Genomic DNA, 20505 nt, shown 5'->3' with positions numbered 1-20505 from the left:
AGTATTCCAGGTGAGGCCTGACCAGAGTAGAATAGAGTGGCACTATTACTTCCCTTGATCTAGACACTATCCTTCTATTGATGCAGCCTAGAATCGCATTGGCCTTTTTAGCTGCTGCATCACACTGTTGACTCATGTTCAACTTGTGGTCTACTTGGACTCCTAGATCCCTTTCACACGGATAAGTCTCCTTAAGACAAGTCTCCTCTCAAGCTGCCTTCTACTATATAATTATTGTTTTGTTCCACCAGTTTCTTCATCAGGCAAGGAGTTAAAAACAGGCCAAAACAGACGGGCTGATATTGTACATGTTTTGTTTGTTATTGTTTGTATTGATGGGTCTATGAATTGTGATTATTAACAACAACAATAGAATCAGAGAGGAATCCTATTATTTTCCAGCCCAAACTTTAAACTTGTGTTGTTTTGTACACAGACGCAAGTTGCAACGCAACGCTGGAAGTGTGCGTTCCTCCTCAAGTTGGCAATGCTGCTAAAGAAAGAAGAACCAAACTTCTAGCAAAATAAGACGATGAGGAAGGAAGTGGTATGTGAAGCTTTCTCCAGTGAAAGTGATGTCAAACTGGTTTGTAAAGTGAAAGTTGTGTCGAACTGGTTTATTTCAGTGAAAGTGGTGTCAAACTGGTTTGTTTCTGCAGTGAAAATGGTGTCACACACTGGATTATTTCTCCAGTGAAAGTGGTGCCAAACTGGTTTGTAAAGTAAAAGTGGTGTCAAACTGGTTCATTTGCGCAGTGAAAGTGTTGGCAAAGTGGTTTATTTAAGCCACTAATTTAGGCCAAAGCCTTCTTCTCTGAGGGAGAGGGACCTACAGGACCCGGAAGACCCTTTCCCGGCGTCACTCTACACTCGCAGTCTATAGGCATCGCCTAGTTCCACGAGAGGCGAGGCGCATGCGCATTAGGAGGGGGCGGAGCTGCGGCCTTGGTTGCTGCTGCTGGGCTCGGTTGGCGCATGCGCACATGGAGCCCTGGCTCCCCTGAGCGAGAGGCGGAGGGGGAGCCTCATGGAGGCGTCGCGGGGCGGGGGCTTCGGAGGGCGGACCATGGGACGGAGCAGGAGGAGGAAGGCGGCGGAAGGGGGCCTCTGAGGAGGAGAGCAGCAGGAGCAGCGGCCCCGGGAACGGCGGGGCTCGCTCACCTGGAGGAGGTGAGCCAGGAGAGGGAGGGTCTCTGGGCGCCTCTGGGCTGGGACTACAACTCCCGTCATGCCTCGGGACAGGCGGCGCGCGCAGGGGGTGATGGGAGCCCCAGTCCCTGGAACCCTGGCCTCTCGCACACAGAGAGAAGGCCATAGGGAGACACTGGGGGATGCTTGCCCACAGGGAATGCCAGTCCCTAAGGGAAGAGCAGAGGCTGGATGGCCATCTGTCAGTGGGGATGCTTTGAGGGAGGGTTCCTGCATGGCAGAAATGGGGTTGGACGGGATCAGGGCCCTCCATGGGGTCTCTTCCAACTCTAGTCTTCCATGTTTCCATAGGGAAACATAGGGGCATGCTTGCCCATAGGGAAACGTCAGGCCCACAGGGAGACATAGGGGAAAGCTAGTCCATAAGGGAGTATTTGCCCACAGAGAAACATAAGGGAATGCGAGTCCATATAGGGAGACATTAGGAAATTCTGGCCCATAGATAGGGGAATGGTAGCCTATAGGGAGGCAGAGGGGGATACGAGTCCACAGGGAAACATGGGGATGTGCTTTTTTGTAAGCTGCCCTGATTGCATTTCGTAGAGGGGCAGGATGATATTATTATTATTATTATTATTATTATTATTATTTACTTCTCCATAGGAAGACATAGAGGAATATTTGCCTGTAGGGAAATATTAGGGAAGCGTTAGGTCCATAGGGAGACATAGGGGAATACTTGCCTATAGGGAAATATTAGGGAAGCGTTAGGTCCATAGGGAGACGTGGGGGAATAGTTTTTCTGTGGGATTTTCGGTCTATGTGGCCATGTTCTGGAAGAGTTTATTCCTGATGTTTCGCCAGCATCTGTGGCTTTGGCATCTTCACTCTCTTCCATGCCAGCCTTCTCTGAAGACGCCAGCCACAGATACTGGTGAAACATCAGGAATAAACTCTTCCAGAACATGGCCACATAGACCGAAAAACCCACTAAAAACTATGGATGCCGGCCATGAAAGCCTTCGACTCCACATATGGGAATACTAGTCTATAAAGAAATATTTGCTCGTAGGGTTAAGGTTAGGAGGTGATATGATAGCCCTATTTAAGTATTTGAAGGGGTGTCATATTGAGGAAGGAGCAAGCTTCTTTTCTGCTGCTCCAGAGACAAAGACATGGAGCAATGGATGCAAGCTAGAGGAAAAGAGATTCCTGACAAAGAGGGCTGTTCGACAGTGGAACACATTCCCTTGGAGTTTGGTGGAGCCTCCTTCCTTAGAGGTCTTTAAACAGAGGCTGGATGGTCATCTGTCAATGGGGATGCTTTGATGGAGAGTTCCTGCATGGCAGAATGGGGCTGGACTGGATGGCCCTTGGGGTCTCTTCCAACTCTATGAGTCTTTGAAACATAGGGGAATACTTGCCCATAGGGAAACATAAGGGAATCCTCCAATTTTTCCCTGTGGACAAGGATTCACCTATGTTTCCCTATAGGCAAGTATCTTCCAGTCTTTCCCTATGGCCAAATATCCTCCAGTCTTTCCCTATGACCAAGTATGGTTTCCTTATGGGGAAGTACAGTCATTTTTTTTAGTATGTCCGCTTTGCAGGGTGTGCGGTGGGGATGTCAAGGGAGTCAGGGGATGCAAAGGAGATAAGGCTATAGGGGCTGAGGAAAGCAGGACGAGATTAGTCTGGAGATGAAGAGAAATAAGGGCTCTCTATGGCAGGAGGGGTTGTGAGGGGTGTGTTGGGAGAGATGGAGGGTCCCTGGGAAGGAAAGGTGTATGTGTGGGGAATGGGGAAAGGTAATGGGAGCCCAGGGATTGGGAGTGAGGGAGAAAAGGGGAATCCTGGGGCAATAGGGGCTGTGAGGTGTCAACGAAAGAAGAGGGGCTGTGAAGTGAGGAGGAGTAGAGCATTCATGTGGGAAATTAGAGGGTATAAGGCAGTGGTTTCCAAACTTTGGTTCTCCATATGATTTGGACTTCAGCTGACTTCCTGACTTCCCAGATATAGCTGTGTGATTCTGTAGCAGCGGTCCCGAAACTGTGCCCTTTAAGAGATTTCGGACTTCAGCTCCTGGAAGTCTCAGCTATATTGGCCAATAATCTGGGATTCTGGGAGCTAAAGTCCAAAATCCCTTAAAGAGCACAGTTTGGGGACCACTGTAGAATCAGGATGGAGAGAGATCTTGTAGCATCTTTGAGACTAACTGAAAGAAAGAAGGTGGCAGCATGAGCTTTTGTAGGCTTAGGTCGGCTGGCCATCTGTCGGGGTTGCTTTGATTGTGATTTCCTGCATGGCAGGGGGTTGGACTGGATGGCCCTTGTGGCCTCTTCCAGCTCTCTGATTCCTGAGATACATTTGGGGGAGAGCAAAGCCAGAGACAGAGATATTTATGCCTTTGATACGTGAGAATGTCAATTCAAATTCAAAATCCTTTGTGTATGGAAATGAAGCAGCAAGTCCAGTGGTGGTCGCTTGTGAACAAAGGCATTGGGATCTAGCCTGTAGGTGAAGAGAATAGATGAGTGTAGGATGCCCCCAGGTAAGACGCCACTAAATACATCTGAGGAAGTAGACTGAAGTCTGCGAAAGCACTTGCTGCCAACTACTTTCTTTCAGTTAGTCTCGAAGGTGCTACAGGATCTCTCTACATAGAACTCCTGACTGTTAGCCAAGCTGGCTAGGGCTTCTGGGAGATGAGGTCCAAAACATCTGGCGAACCAAAGTTTTGGAACCACTGGCACAAGGCATAAAAGGCTGGATGTGGAGGACATGTGAACACGAGGTGAAATGGGCTGGAGGTATGAAGGAAGAGTGTGAGGTATGGGGCTGGAGATTAGGAGATGTAAAGGAAAGAGGAGAAGACCAAGGTGGGTGAGGAAAGAAGGATATGGAGCATGAAGTGATGGGGTAAGAGGGAAAAGGAACTATAGTTTGATGCTGAGGTGGGAGTGTAGGGGTAAAGTAGGGAACTGAGTAGGAGAAGTTATGTGGTGGAGGAAAAAGCATGAGGAAAAGGGGTATTGGGTGGGTCAGAAGAGTAGGGATATGGGATTCTAGGAGTCTGGGACTGAGGGAGAAAAGAGGTTTGGGAAGAGGCATGGAGAACGGGACATATGATAAAAAGGGGCAAGAGTTGGGGTGGGTACAGAAAGGAAAGACAGGGCTGTGAGAGGCAGAGGAAGATGGGATATGATGAGGAAAATAGATTATTGTTGCTGCTGTTAACTGTCTTCAAGTTGATTCTGATGGATGGATGAGACGTCTTCAGTACTCCCTGCCCTCCATTGCTCTGCTTAGGTCCTGTGAATTCATTTCTGTGACCTCCCTAATAGAATCCAACCATCTTGCATGCAGTCTTCCTCTCTTTCTACCTCCTTTCGCCTTTCCGAGCATTATTGTCTTTTCTAGTGACCCATTTCTTCTTATGAAGGGGCCAAAGTCCAGTAGCCTCAACTTGATTGTCTTGGCTTCCAGGGAGATTTCAGGCCTGACTCACTTGTCTATTTGACTGTCCATGGTACCTTCAGATTATTACGACAGGCAAGAATGTATGGACAGAAGGGGAAGGTGTGTAGGAGGGCAAGATGAGCTGCATAGTGGAGCAAGAATTGGGAGAGGTTTAATAACTAGCAGGCAGTCTATAATTTCCCTAATGAGAAGTGCTCTGTCTCTGTTCTGCTGAGATAGCAGTCCACCTAGATATGCACAATTCTAATCTATCATTGCTCAATAGAGAGGAAAGACACCTGTGCTTCTGTCATATTGACCACATTCCTGAACTAAGCCCACATAATTCAGCAGCAAAGCAGTAGGGAATTACATAGCAAGAATCACGGAGGTACGAAGGATACAGAGGTTCTGCCATATGGAAATGGTGAGAAAGAAGCTGAATGCAAAGAGAGTCCTGAATAGCGGATGTATGAGCAGAACAAATGCAAAGTGGAGGACAGCTGGATAGGAAAAATGAGAAGGATGAAGAAGAGTGCTTTGGAGGGTTGAGGTATGAAGCCCTAAAAAGAGACCTGGAGTAATGCACACGACTGAAAGAATATTGGAAAGCATATTGAACTGTGCAATAGAAAAGGGAAGTTGCAAAATCTTGAATAGAGGTGGGCTTGAATAAGGAAGAAACGTGAGCTTTGTCTATTTTTAACTTTTGGCATAATGGGTGGATTTTTCAAAGTTACATAATTCAAGAGAAAGGGAGAAGAGCCACATCAGTGTATATATGCCCAGGGTTTTTCTGTTTCTTATGACTCATCTTCTTTGCGGCGCAATATTTTCTGACCTCTGATGATTATATACAGAGTGGTTTGTTAACCATTGTCCTCATTTGCTGCTAAAAAAAGTCTTGTGGCAAAACCTCAAGTTTGTATTGCTAAATATCAGACTCTAAAGGTGCCACGTTTTCTTTTTGCTGAAATGGAAGCTTTAGAAGGAGTTTGCTAGGTTCACAAATCATTAAACGTTCAATACAATGTACCATATGTTCTTATTATCCAAACAGAAATAATTTCACAACGGTGTCAGAAGGGACTTCTTCCTCGCTTGCACTGAGAATAAAAGAGGTTAGTAATGGTTTTAATACGGAGCCAGTGCAGTGCCCACAGGTTTGAGCTTTGGACTGGAATCATGGGTTTTCCATTTGTTCATTTGGAAGGTCAAACCATGGTTTGCAATTGCTTGTTTGCACTACTTATGTGGCACAGCTACTTCCAGAGGTGGAAGTGTTTTGTCAGTTCAGACATTGCAACCAACTGCTATTGGCACAATTCTGTGCAAGCGTGGCAACCTACAACCTGATCCTAATTTCAAAGGGGGAAAGAAGGAAGATGGGCATAGCAGGGGGCAAAAGGGAATCGATTCACCTGCCTTTGAATCTGGGCCCACTCATAGAATCATAGAATCGTAGAGTTGGAAGAGACCCCAAGGGCCATCCAGTCCAACCCCATTCTGCCATGCAGGAAATCCAAATCAAAGCATCCCTGACAGATGGCCATCCAGCCTCTGTTTAAAAACCTATAAGGAAGGAGATTCCACTACACTCCGAGGGAGTTTGTTCCACTGTTGAACAGCCCTTACTGTCAGGAAGTTCCTCCGAATGTTGAGGTGGAATCTCTTTTCCTGGAGCTTGCATCCATTGTTCCGGGTCCTGTTCTCTGGAGCAGCAGAAAACAAGCTTGCTCCCTCCTCAACATGACATCCCTTCAAATAGTTCTGACTTTGACCCAAAGCTGCCAGCATGCAGGCCCTGAAATATTAGCATTTTAGGGTATGCAGCTGTCTGTAGACAAAAGTTTTCATAGCCTTCTCTAAAACTGTGGTTGGTGCAAACCCTAGTTTGGTGACAGAACCTTGAGTCCTGGGTGCTTAAACGTTGCTCTACTGGTTCAGGTTCAACCCTAACTCTCTATTGCCCTGTTCTGTCTCCTCAAAGTCATAAAACTTCAGTTGCTCATTTTGGAAGTATGCTTTAATTCTGATGGCCACCTTGTGTTTCTGCATAGTGCTAAGAAAGTCAATTACAAAATAGTGGCAGGAGTACATGATGGGAATTCCTCTCTCATTTGAGGAAGGAAAAGAGTCTTGTGTATTCTGGGCTTTTGACAAAGAAGTTTGCCAATTTCTCACTTCTCGGTAACTAAAAAGTTGCGTAACTGGTGGAAGTTTGAAGTGCTTCATTTTTTCACCTGTGCTTTTCATTTTATACTAACAGCAAATTCATCAGTAAATACAGCAGATGGATTTGGGTCTGCCAGACTAGATTGGCCTATCGAAACAGAACTACATGATAACAGTATTTTGGTTTTAATTTTACTTAAATCAAACCTATAGTGGCTGAACCACAAGCTTATAGTGAATGGAAAAACTATGGATGCCGGCCATGAAAGCCTTTGACTTCACATATGGTAATACTAGTCCATAAGGGAAAGCAAATGCTCATAGGGTTAAGGTTAGGAGGTGATATGCTAAGTTTAAGTATTTGAAGAGGTGTCATATTGAGGATGAAGAAAGCTTGTTTTCTGCTGCTTCAGAGAATAGGACCCGGATGCAAGCTACAGGAAAAGAGATACCAGCTCAACATTAAGAAGACCGTACTGACAGTAAGACCTATTTGAAAGTGGAAGACACTTCCTCAGAGTATGGTAGAGTCTCCTTCTTTGGAGGTCTTTAAACAGAGGCTGGATGGCCATCTGACTGTCGGGGATGCTTTGATTGAGAGTTCCTGCATGGCAGAATGGGGCTGGACTGGATGGCCCTAGGGGTCTCTTCCAACTCTATGAGTCTATGGAAGCATGGCAGAGTTTTTAAAGCCCTTCGAAATAATTTGTCTACAGTAGAGAGAAATCTACACAAAATAACATGTTTTAAAACGTGTTTTAGCTAGCATTTGTGTTGTCTTCTGCGTTCTGGAGAGAGAAATGGTTAGACAAACCATTAGGAATGAATGTCTTCCCATGCCTTACTGTTCCTATAAAATGCGAAATAAAACATTTCATTTTAATAAAATAAATCAATTTGCAAAGAGAATAAGGGTGAGACAAAGTGCCTGCTTGTTCTCCGTTCTAAATGCATCAGTGTCCTCTTGTGTAAGAACAATAGTGAAGTCTTCATAGTGTAATTTATAGGCTGACATGGGATGATCTAGGCATTTCTGGCCGATTAATGATGACATGAACAAATGTGAGTCAGAAATATTTCAAACAATCCACATGACACTTTATGATGGTGGTACTCCACTCCATTGATACTCCACTTTATTGTATCAGATGGCCAGACATATGAGGACCTGAATCATACACAAAATGTGTTGCTCATTGAAAAGGTTCACCTGTCTGAAGCCTGAATTCATTCATTTACATACATACATACATGTTCAAACATACATTCCTAAACATCTCCACATTAACACCACCTCATTTATCCTAAGACATTATCCTAAGACATTATCTACTGTACATCAAATAAACATTACAATAAATCTCCTCTTTGTCTATAACCTCTCTTGTATTTATTTACTATAGTTATTTATTATATTTATTTGTATCCCGCTCTTTTCCCAGGACTAGGACTCAGTCCCTTCTGTCTTTCTTAATTCTTTGTCCTTGCTCTGTCTTATCCTCTTGCAAACTTCTCTTTCCTTCATCATCTTCTTCCTCATGACTTTCTTCTTTCATTCTTTTTCCTGATATCATCTTCAGGACGCATAACTTTTATGATAACATTGCTATGTCTCTTGACACGTTATTCAACCCTTCTAATGGATTGTGACAATGAGCATCAGGCACCATGCATGATGCCTCATTGTGCAACTGGGTCTCCTGTGGCTTATGAGTACAAGACATCCTGCCATGTGATGGGAGCCCGCTTTGCGCATCCGGACCATTACCAATGGCCACACTGCAGGGTTAGCTTACACAATGAACCTGGTGCTACGTCTCCCCTCCCCTCCGGAAAATATGTATGTTGTGCAATGACACAATTCAACCTTGTGGCATCATAAGTCACTTTATGATGGCATAACTTCTCAATAGGATGCTAGCCTCTACTTTTATCCTTCCTTCAAGGAACCCAGGGTGGCATACATAATCCTTCCTTTCTGTTCAACAACAACAAGCCAAAATTACCAGGCTTTCAACCTTTAGTTTGGAAGGTTAATATACCAGACTCACCCCTAGATGGATGTAGATTGATTTGGAAGGATAGCTGACTGTTCATGTTTTATGCTCCCTTCATGTATAAAGTGGGGATCTCTGAGTCTTAGAATAAAAAGTGCAGAAGATTGAGGGGAACTAAAGCTTCCCTTGCCTTTTTAACCACACATTTTTGATGCAGGTAATATTTTGCTCTGCAACCGGCTGCGTCATAAATTGGAGCAAGTTTCTGCCCCTTTATGTCAAAAGCAAATTCTGCTCTATAAGCATTGTCTGTGAATTAAGATAATAAATGCCTAAATGTGGCTGCAGCACCTGTTGCATCGAGTTTCCCCCTGAAATGAAATGGCTGCTAGTCAAAAGGGAAATCCCAAGCAAGCAGACGTTGTTAGTTCCTTCTTACTCTCAACAAAGGAGCTGTTACTTTGATTTGTAAAAAAACCACTTGTTTGATTCCTTGGGAATTAAAAATAATCCCCTGGTTGATCTAGCCAGGAAATGCCTGTGAGTTCAAAATAGATAATACTGGATTATCTCTCGTCCTGCCACCAAAGTTTGAGTTGACCAGTGTTTTTACCATTACCTGGTAAAAACTGTAGTGTGTGTTTGTCTATATATAAGTATTGAATAGAAATGTACTTGATATTAATTGAGTTTGAATGCGACGAGGGATGTGTTTCAGGAATGAAGCTGATCCAACAGCTCCAGAGCTAAAAACACACTTCTCTCCAGCACCAAAGACTTGGCTGTGCCATAGCCACTCAGACTCCTGTACTTAACCATGGAAATGCAGAGGGGAGAGGAGCATTGGATTATAGCAGCTCCTTCTTCTACTCATTTATTTCAGGGGGCAGTCTGAGATACCTGCATTCAGTTCTTAATAGTGAGTCTGTTCAGAGAACGTCTGTTCAGGAAACAGAAAGGCACTGTGAATCACATTGCAAACATAGGATGGGTAACAGCATGTGCTTTATAGACTATAGGTCTGACTGCATGGTGAAGGGTCTGAAAACCATGCCCTACAAAGAGAGACTTAGGGAGCTGGGTATGTTTAGCCTGGAGAAGGGAAGGTTAAGGGGTGACATGATAGCTATGTCTAAATATTTGAAGAGCTATCATATTGAGGAAAGAGCAAGCTTGCTTTCTTCTGCTCCAGACACTAGGACTCAGAGCAATGGATTCAAGCTACAGGAAAATAAATTCTGACGGTAATAGCTGTTTGACAGTGGAAGATGTTTCCTTGGAGTGTGGTCAAGTCTCCTTCTTTGGAGGTTTTAAACAGAGGTTGGATGGCCGTCTGTCAGGAGTGCTTTGATGGTATCTTCTTGCATGCCAGTGGGCCACTGGATGGCCTTTGTGGTCTCTTCCACCTTTATGATTCTGTGATTCTAGTCCAGTTATGCCATGCTTTAAGGAGACCACAAGATGCTTCCTAGGTTTTGTTGCAACAGATTAAAATGGTTTACCCTCTGGAAACTCCTAGAAACGTGCTTGGCTGAGGATGGGATGGAGGGAACTTTGATGTTTAAATATTCAAGGAATTTATAAAATATGCACTCTGAATTTTCATATTTATTTCTTTATTTAGAATGTTTATATCCCACTCTTCATGCAGTGACTCCCAGAGTGGTTTGCACATTGTTAATTTTACAGTTCCCTGCCCTGAGGATTACAGTCTAAATAAGACAGGACCCATAATGAAAAGGGGATGGCAGTGGAGGACAGACTCAAGTCCTGCAGATACTGCCAGTTCTTTGCTCTCAGGCCACAGCTGTGGCAGTTGGGATGAATGGAGAGCCTTTTATCAACTGTGACGGATCAATGTGTGATAGAGCTGTGTCTGCCAGGTCTTCTCTCCCTTCAAGAGCACAGCAGTGCCATTTGGAATGAAGGGAGGACCTTTTGTGTCCTGCTGGACCTATGCAGCATGAAGTGTATATCTTGCCCTATTCTGATCTTATTCTGAAAGCAAAGGAGTGTACATGCATAGATCTATCCCCTTAAAACAGCATTCCACAACCTGGTGTCTCAGCTCATTACCTAACTGCTTGCCTGCTAGAAACTTGAAGTTATACTCCACCGAATCTGGAAGTTACCACATTGGGGAAGGCTGACTTATGTTCTTCTAATATAATGGGTTTATTTATTAGTGGTATAATATGTACACCTCAGTGGAAGTACCGTAGTAGGAGCTAGAGGAAAACAGGGAACACCTCCCAATGTTTTGCGTTGCTTTTCAACATCCCCAGATACTTAGTTGGGATTAGGGAGAGGGCCTTTTCAGTGGTTTTACCCACAATTTAGAACTCCTTCCTGAGAGAAGTTTGTCCCATCTCTCTCTAATGAAACGCTTGGCTAGATAAACCTTGACTGTGATCCAACAGAGCACCTCTGTGGTTTTAAAATTTAAACTTCCCTTTTCCTTTCTTTCCAAGGAAGCTGTTTTTCCAGGATGGAGATGGATCCAGACATTTTTGGCCCTGCTGGAGATGACCTAAACTCAGAATCAACCTGCTACCAATGTTCTACATGCTGTACTGATGATGATCGCAGTTGTGCCAGCTCCATGCGGAGCCACTCGAAGACACGCAGTTTATCTGCTTCTCCAGCCCAGGGCAGCACCAGAGAATTCAGGTATAACTAAAGGCATGGTTATGAATAATTTAATTTGATGTCTGAGTTCAGACAGTCATATTTTGGTTCAATAACCCAACATATTGATAAGCATTGAGGTTTCATACTAATCTTCATATCAAGCAAATAAACATATCCCAAAGCACTCCACTCATTATAGTTTCTTGTTTAATCCAAACCAGGAAACTCTCGGTAACAGCTTCAGAACAGGTCAATATATTAACCATGTTTTTATTTGGTGTAATATCCTGGCTAGTTTGAAAACTGTCAACCAGAGTTTCCTTCCTTGGACAAAGCAAGAAAGAGTAACTAGTTAATAATTTCCTGGCTTGTTTTCTTCTGTGAAGAAGGTGTGTGCATGGCTTCAAGGCTATTTCATATCTCAGGTAATTGGGCTAGGAAGGGATGGTCCCAACTTGTAGATGCCTCCTACTAGTTAAACCTTAGCCTCTGGCTGTTATCATCTTATTAAATTGCCGGACAATAAGACAAAGGGCCCTAGCAATAGTCTTGCTAAAGTCTGAAGAGCAATTCTTCTGTATACACTTGACTTTGGACAGACTTTGGAGTGCCATGGCAGTATGGGATGAAGTCATAGAAGGCAAAAGGGGCCACCAAATGACATCTGTAGAGGTCAGAGAATGATGTTTTGATAGCATCTGTATACTTCCTTTACTTTTTTCTTGACTAAAGAAGGATAATAAATTTTGTGTGGTGATACAAGAAACAAATCTTGCAAAGTAACTTGAATTTTGTTACCTTTTTGGTGTGCAGGATTCAGTTTTTGTTGGTGAGGAATTGGTCTTTATTGTGTAGGTTCCAGTCTTGCCTCTCTGGCAGGTTCAAAATGGTGGTGCTTGGGGATAGTTGCTCCTCAAAAAAGGCATTGTTATATGGCATGCCATAAGGTGCCATTCTATCCCCAATGCTTTGTAACATCTATATGAAAATACCGGGAGAGATCATCCTGAGGCATGGAGCAGGATGCTATCATTACACCGATGACACCCAAGTATAGTTTTCCGTACCTTCAAAAATATACCTACAGGTATGGATAGTGTGTCTTCTCTGAATGAATGCCTGGAAGTAAGGATGAAGAAAAAACTTTGAAACAGAATCCAGACAAGACAGAGGTGCTTACTATTAAGAGTCCTATTCTGGGGTTGGAGGTGAGTCAACCAGTTATGGATGGGGTTACACTACCTCTAAAAGACTATTTCCAGCTTGGATGTACTGCTGGATCCATCTTTCTGAATGTCAGCCCAGATACATGTGATGGTCAGGAGTGCCTATTATGAACGTCAGCTGATATGCCAACTGTGGCCCTTCCTAGAGCTGGAGGACCTAAAGATGATAGTGCGTACATTGGTCACCTCAAGGCTGCCATTTGCAGTGTACTCTATATTGGCCTTCCTTTGTACCAAGTTCAGAAACTTCACTTAGTTCAAAACACCACAGCCAGGTTGATTGTTGGTACATCTTGGAGTGATTCTCTCACACCAATATGAAAATCACTTCACTGGCTGCCAGTTACCTTCTGGGCAAAGTACACAGTGTTGGTTATTACATTTAAAGCACTACATGGTTTGGGTCCAGGTTACCTATAGGATTGTCGCCTCCTGTACAATCTGCCCCAGATGATCATGTCCTCTGGTGGACAAATATGCTAAATTGATTTTATGTGTTTTAATGTATGTTGTAACCTGTCTTGAGCCTGTGGGAGAGGTGGGTAAGAAATCTTTTAAGAAGTATTGATGTACAAAGTGTATGTCTTGACAAGTTTTCAGTCCATATTTTGAGAGGTGATTGAAGGAAAGAGAGACATGGGATACCAGGGATGAGTTTAAGCAAGTGCAGTTATGTTCTTAGGCTTTATTATGCATCTTTTATATCAGTGTGTCTCACCCAGTAAATAAAACCAACAGAGGTGGCTTGAAATACCTGTTGTGGTTTCAGCCGCATGGTGACTAATGATGGTACAAAGGTAACTCTTTGTAGAGCTGGTTGCTTCACAACAGGAGTGCTCTCCTTTTTGTGTTTGAATTGGAAGCTTAATGGCAGTGAATGTTTATCAAATGGGTAGCTGGCGCTGATAGTCATGTGTGCCAGGATCGTGGGTTTAACACTTCAGTGCCCTTTCCAGAACGAAGGCATTACTTCACTGCTAACCTAGATGTTGCCTCTGAACAGCTTAAGAGTATGGAACGGCTACGGCTTTGCAGGTAAAATCATCTTCTTTAGAGTGGAAGCAAATTGCAATCTGGATCTCCTTAACCTTCTGAAGCCTAGAGCTGTCTTTCAGCACAGTCTACAGTGGGTCATCTGCCTCTTTTTAGGAGAGCCACACTTCTCCTGTCTCCTGTTTCTCTTGCTCTTATTCTCTTTCTCTTTCTCCCTTTGTCCCTTTGTCATATTTTCTTAACATAATTTAAAACAGGGGTGGGAGTTCTTTTCTTTTTCCCCTCACTGTCAGACTGCTTTTCCTTGAATGCAACCCCTGCCGGGTGGATAACCTTCTGCTGGCAGAGAGCAGGGTCAGAGCTAAAAGAGGTGGAAGTGTCCCTTTTCTCTCTGATTCTGCAGATCTTTGAAAGTTACTTCTGGTGGCCAAGATCCAATATTATACTTTGATATCCAACACCAGCAGAAATGGAACCTGCTTCCACCAGAGCCCTTTGTGGTCTTAAAAACTGCTTCAGGGGGTGTAGTTGACTATGACTTTCTAAGAATTGTAGCCTAAAAAGTCATATTTCCAGCTCTGAGTTTCTGGCCCCTCTCTGTCCCCAGCTCATTCTCAGTGTATATAGGGCTGGAACAGACAGGCTGCTTTGGGTCACTTTGGCGGCATGCTGTTTAAATGATGCATGCATCCTAAGAGCCCAGAAGCCGCCCCAAAGACATGCTCCAGTCCTAAGGACTGGAATACAGCTTTGGCACAGCTTCTGGCCTCTCAAGATGCATGTGTCATTTAAACAGCATACCTACAAAGTGACCCAAAGCAGCTTTATTTTGGCCTGTCTGTTTGGACCCATACACTCTTTTTTTTTTTTTTTTTTTTTACTACCTGCTTTTTCTCTTTGGTCTTCCTCTGTTTCCCTCTCCCTTTTGACCCAGAAGGATAATAATTAATAATAATAATAATAATAATTTCAAGTAATGTAATTAGGCTGATGATTTTTAATGTAGAAGTTAATGCCTGGTTGCATTGATCTCAAAGTGACCCACGTAACCCCTTCCCACTTCTCTTTACCCACAGCTTTCCTTGCAACTTCTTGAAAAGGAGAGAGAAAGGAACAGTGATAGGAGAAAGTGGGTGAGTTTGAAAGCAAGCGAAAGGGGATGTTGAAATCGCAGGGTGCAGCTGGGACTGTGGCAGGGCAAGAGACAGATTTCTTTCTCTGTAAAAAATATGTATGTCCCAACGGCCTTTACCTACAATAAAATCAACCTAAAACAATAAATAATTACAAATGTTTAAAAACATTAAAATAGATTAAGTAGTTTAAAACTGGTTAAAACAATATAACTATCAAACATAGAGCCTGGGTAAAATCAGTAATAAAAAGCCAGGTTTTAATTTGATGCCAAAATGATTCTAACATTGGCACCAGTCGGGCCTCTTGAGGGAGGGAATTCGACAACTAGGGTGCCACTGCAGAAGAGGGCTTCCTGTGAAGACATATTTACCCAGAAGAAGTCTCATGGAGTTCAGGGACAGTTATTCCCCATTAAGGGTGTTCAGGATCACAGCCTATGCTTCTGCTGTCTTGTCGTTGTGCCTGTGGAAGCAGGCCATAGGCAAAGAAAAGTTAATTTCTCTCCATCAGACCAGTTTAGCTACCTTGCAACATCCAAGATTAACCTTGGCATTATAGTATAATCTTGTCAGCTGACATCTTGCAAAATGTGGACTTTCTTGTTACCTACGGCTGTCAGGGTAGTGCTTAAATATGAGGCTGAAATAAATTAAGGAGCATTGGTTCAGGAGAGTTGATTTCCTCTTTTGTGAACTAACAGCTTGCTCTGGTGTGTGTTTACTCAGAAGCAAATCCCATCATATTGGCCTGTTACAGACAGCCAAAATAAAGCTGCTTCGAGTCACAGTGGAGGTATGGTGTTTCAATGATGCATGCGTCCTAAGACTCCAGAAGTCACACCAAAGCCATGTTCCACTCCTAAGGACTGGAGTGTGGCTTTGGTGTGGCTTCTGGACTCTTAGGACGCATGCATCATTGAAACACCATACCTCCACTGTGACTCGAAGCAGCTTTATTTTGGCTGTCTGTAACAGGCCATTAAATCAGATACTATAGGTCTGATACAGGGAGCGAGAACTAGTGCACAAGTCTGGCCATAAGCAGCTGGCCTCTCCAGAGGGTTGATTGAATCATAGGATCATAGAGTTGGAAGACCTTCATGGCAGGGTGTTGCAAAATATATCGCAAATGTGTCTCCTTTCTCGGGACTCAATGGGTCCAAGTCTATCCAACTGGTGTCATTCTCTTAGGACACACTGTTCTGGTGCAATGGTTAAGTTGAACCAATTGCTTTTGACATTAGGCTGAGAGCAACAGGTTGCCCATCCTGTTGGAAAATTAATGGACTAGTTCCACAACAGGTAGATGTTCCTTATTGCAGTAATCCTTAGGATATCTAATGTGGGGAACCATCACCATCATTGTGCCCACTGGGTACAATTGTTTCTTTCTCTCCTGAAAACTTGCCAGGGACCAGCAGTCAGAGGCTTAGGGACTTTGACCAGTACTGCCTCACGGCATACTTAAGAGTTTGTGCCAAAGAAAGCAAGATGTACAGATAATCGCTCTTGGGACCCATGTCTCCTTGATATATTTTTTTCATTTCTCGCAGTCCTTTTAATCCAAGAATTCCTTTGTTCCTACTAGTTTCTTTGGCCCCATACAGACAGGCCCAAATAAAGCTGCGTCGAGACACTTTGGAGGTATGCTGTTTCAATGATGCATGCATCCTAAGAGTTTGGAAGCCATGCCAAAGCCATGATCCAGTCTTAAGGACTGGAGTGCAGCTTTGGCGCAGCTTCCGCACTCTTAGGATGCATGCACCATTGAAACAGTATACCTCCAAAGTGATCCGAAGCAGCTTTATTTTGGCCTGTCTGTATGGGGTCTTAGTTCTGTAAACCTCAAGGAGAGTGATGTGTCAGTTTGGAGTTTTTAAAGCTCCTAAGAGGGTTTAGTCACTCTCACAGTACTAGTACTAATGATGGCAATATAAGTATTTATAGTCAGAACTGTGTCATCACGTTACTGAAGGGATAATCCCCGATGATCTTCATCGGGGGATGACTAGAATGGTTATGGTATTGCTTCCATGAATGATTTAAAAAGAATTACCTCCCTTTGTTGCTTTAATATATCCTTATCATATAACAACTTGTACAGTGATACTGCACGAAGGCCAGATGTGGGATGGAGCATCCTGAGAATCAAACTTGTCCCTTGAAAGACAGGGACGCAAAAACACTAAATTGACTTATCCACAGGTCAATGTAAGTACTGGACTTTAACTCCTCCTGAAAAAGCAACCAACCCCTGGTGAAAGCCAAGAGGGTCATCTGTCCTGGAAGCACTGACCCTCTTCTATTCTCTCATCCAGCCTTTAATATGAGCACAAACAGTTTCTGCCTGCTGGGATTTTGTAAGTTGTTTGGCATTGCTTTCCTTTGTTTCATCCTTTAGATCAGTGGTCCCCAAGCTTTGGTCCTCCAGATGTTTTGAACTTGAATCCCCAGATGTCGCAGCCAATTTGGAATTCTGAGAACTGTGGTCCAAAACATCTGGACAACCAAAGTTTGGGAACCACTGCTTTAGATCCTTTGTTTCATGCCCCTACATTTAACTTTTGGCTTATCCATGGGTCATATCAAAAACTGCAATTTTGGCACCAAAACCTGTCCTTGACTTATACATGAGATTGACATATAGTCAAGTATATATAGCAGCTTAATTTTTGCCATCTAATATGGACAAGAAGACAAATTTTCTCTCTCCCTCTATCATAACAAGTTCATTACAAGGCGCAAGCTGTTTGCATCACTTCTTTGGTCACCTGTGGTGAAGAAAAATTGCCCGCAGGTCATTGGGATGGGAGGCAGAGAGAATTAACTTTCCAGTTTAGTTTGTTGATGAGTTGTGTAAGTATACTATGGGGAAGCAGGCTATTACAATGCGGACTAGCAACTTGTGATTTATTTGCGAAAGCTGCCTAAGTCACATGTTTTTGTAAGCTGTGTTTATGGCACATTTTAGTGTTGTGATGTGGTGCAACTTGCTGCCTTAATGCATGGCACTGGAGAATCCCAAATAGGTTCTGTCCTACTGGTGGTATGTAATCGTTCAGAAACTGAGATCAGACTGATAAATATTTGAAGGACATACCCAAAGGTCTGAATAGCTAGTCCTTCAGTCCACCATCAGGCTCCAAGTGCAGAGTTTGTTGTCACCACCTGTGAAAGTCTTTGCCACTCAATGAACTATATTTTGGCCAGGATATCTTGATCAACATATGATTGTTCTGCTCTTCTCTACTTAATGGATTGACTCTAGGCTTGAACCAATTGGTTTAGCAAACTTGCCCAAGCTGTGCGCTGAGTGTATGCTTGCTCTACTTTGGGAGCATTGCTTCAAGAAGAAGTATCTTCAACCTTTGGGGCAGGATGTGAACCACTTAGTGATCTGATTTCTTCCTATTCAAGGCTATAGTGCATGTTCTAAATCCTTCACAGGACAGAATGTGATAAAGGATGCAAATTTCAGCCTCCTAAGGATTTTTGGGGGGTGGGAGGTTTGGGTTAGGTTTTGTTTTTTTAAAGGGGCTTTGTTACTGTGAATACAGTGTACCCTCCACATTCGCGGGAGTTAGATGCACAGAATTCCCATGAAAGTGGAAAACCCGCAAAGCTATTTTTTTAACCAGAGAGATCACCTCTCTAGGTCCTCCAGGGCAATTCTCTGGTCAACATCTGATAGAAGTTGACCATATAATTGCACTGGAGGACCTACAAATGTCTAGAGAAGTGCTCTCTCTAGGAATATAGATCCTCCAGCATGACTTCTGGTAGAGGTTGACCACAGAGTTCCATTGGAGGACCTCGATATTTCTAGAGTCAAATCCATGAATAATCCAATCTGCACAAGTCAAAGCCACAAATGCGGAGGGCCAACTGTATTACCTTGAAAATGCCCGGAGGCAGTGGCTGCCGCAATTCAAAAGGAATTACTAAATGAAATTTCCAGTATTTTGGCATTCTGCTATGTCATTGGCCCTTAATTCTGTGCACAAATTGGTTTCATATTTCTAAGGGGCAAACCTTAGGGTCATTTTTCAGGACAAGAGGACAGAATGTGGGTTGCCTGACCAAGGTTAAAAAAACTACATAGAAAGATGCACCACTCTGATCACATTAAATATACGTAATAAACCCTAATGACATACTTGACAATTCAGGACACTTGTGTTGGTGTGTGTGTGTGAGTGAGTGAGAGGGAAGATGGGGAGGAAGTTGTGATTTATTATAAAAGAATATTAGGATAGCTAATAGAAGTGTGTCTGTTAGTCATTAGATATATAGTTTAGCTTATGTAATTTTTTAGTTATCCTGCATGAGTCAGTCCAATCACTGGGTTTATGGAGTATTGACCGTCGCAGAAGGAGTCGGATGCATTTTTACAGAACTGCGGCTATGAATGGTTAAATATCCAAACTGGAAGCTTGAATTTTGAATGTGATGAACAGTTTTGGTTTGCAATATATATCCTCATACACATATTTCTTTAAAATATCGCAAAAGCAAATCTTGATTTTGCCACTTTACTATTTTACTTACTGCACCATAATGGGATTTGTGCTTCCACAGATTATGGTATCCATGTGGAATGGCGGTAGTGGTCCTGGAACTAAGGCCTGTTACAGACTGCCAAAATAAAGCTGCTTTGGGTCTCTTTGGAGTATGCTGTTTAAATGATGCATGGGTCCTAAGAATCCGGAAGCTGCACCAAAGCTGCACTCTGGTGCTTAGGAATGGAGTGTAGCTTTGGCGCGACCTCCGGACTCTTAGGACCCATGCATCATTTAAAGAGCGTACCTCCAAAGAGACCCGAAGCAGCGTTATTTTGGCAGTCTGTAACAGGCCTAAGTCCCATCAGATAACAAGGACCTACTGAACTTCTTTTGCTATTGATTCTTTCCTTTCCTAAGCATTGCATAGACCCTTTTTAGATCGCAACACTGTGGGTAGGATTCTTTGTGTCATCAGAATTGCATACATAACATAATGGGTATTGATAGCGAATTTTATGAATGCTGTCTAGCCAAAGTTAGGCATTTTGCTATCCTGTTTCATTCATTAAGAGAAATAGGTAAGCATGCGTTTTGTGATTTTGTAGTGTAATCTTGAATTGAACTCCCCAATGCATGGCTGGGGAACGTTTAGCCCTCCAGATGTTTTCTCTACAAACCCATTATCCTTTACCATCAACCTTCTTGGCACTGGCTTCTGGGAGTTGGAAGTCCAAAACATCTGGATGGACCATCATTCCCCAACCTTGCCCTATTTCTACCCCTTAAAATTATCTTCTGTTGACAAGACTGAGGGAACCATCTGCCAGAAACCTTGGAAAGCCACTGCTGGTTGGAGTAGACTAGGTATAGTTAAATACAGTAGAAGATAGATCAATGGTAAACTATCAGTAGATCAGAACAGCAGGGCCTTCCAATTATCTAATAGCAGCAACAGTAGAATTTCCCCTGATGTAATTCAGAAAGCTTGGAGAATCCAAAAGTAGACTTTTGTACGGAAGGAGCATGATTTCAGTTCAGTTCTGCTATTGAAAACAGATTCAGGATGTGCTTAAAACATCTTGTTCCACGTTAGAGCTTTTCTGCCTGGCTCTGCTTCATGGATCTTGAAGTTCTGGTAAAAACAAAGAATGATCTGGCATAACTAAACTTTGTCTACTTTTAAAGTAACCCTGAAATTGGGTTAGGAAGACCAGTAGCCTGAATTAATATAAAATTT

General features: G+C 43.2%; 1 protein-coding gene across 8 annotated transcripts in view; it reads left to right on the top strand.

Moving 5' to 3' along the window:
* Positions 1-438: 438 nt before the first annotated feature.
* The window catches only part of NADK (NAD kinase), a 44199-nt gene continuing 24132 nt past the window's right edge, over positions 439-20505 (top strand). For 2 of the 8 annotated variants that reach the window (XM_089534337.1, XM_089534332.1), the window contains exons 1-3: positions 1076-1170; positions 11252-11450; positions 14707-14763. In XM_089534337.1, coding sequence (XP_089390463.1) covers positions 11269-11450; positions 14707-14763 — 239 coding nt within the window. In that variant the 5' untranslated portion in view covers positions 1076-1170; positions 11252-11268. Of the gene's footprint in view, positions 548-1075; positions 1171-4957; positions 5162-5668; positions 5730-11251; positions 11451-13634; positions 13673-14706; positions 14764-20505 lie in introns of those variants that run through there. The other 6 variants (XM_089534334.1, XM_089534333.1, XM_089534336.1 and 3 more) reach the window with 6 other exon arrangements.

The sequence above is a fragment of the Sceloporus occidentalis genome, unplaced genomic scaffold (genome assembly GCF_023333645.1).
Source record: "Sceloporus occidentalis isolate IW3139 unplaced genomic scaffold, rSceOcc1.0.p SCAF_8, whole genome shotgun sequence".
Taxonomy (NCBI): Eukaryota; Metazoa; Chordata; class Lepidosauria; order Squamata; family Phrynosomatidae; genus Sceloporus; species Sceloporus occidentalis.
This window is presented reverse-complemented; position numbering and strand designations above follow the sequence as displayed.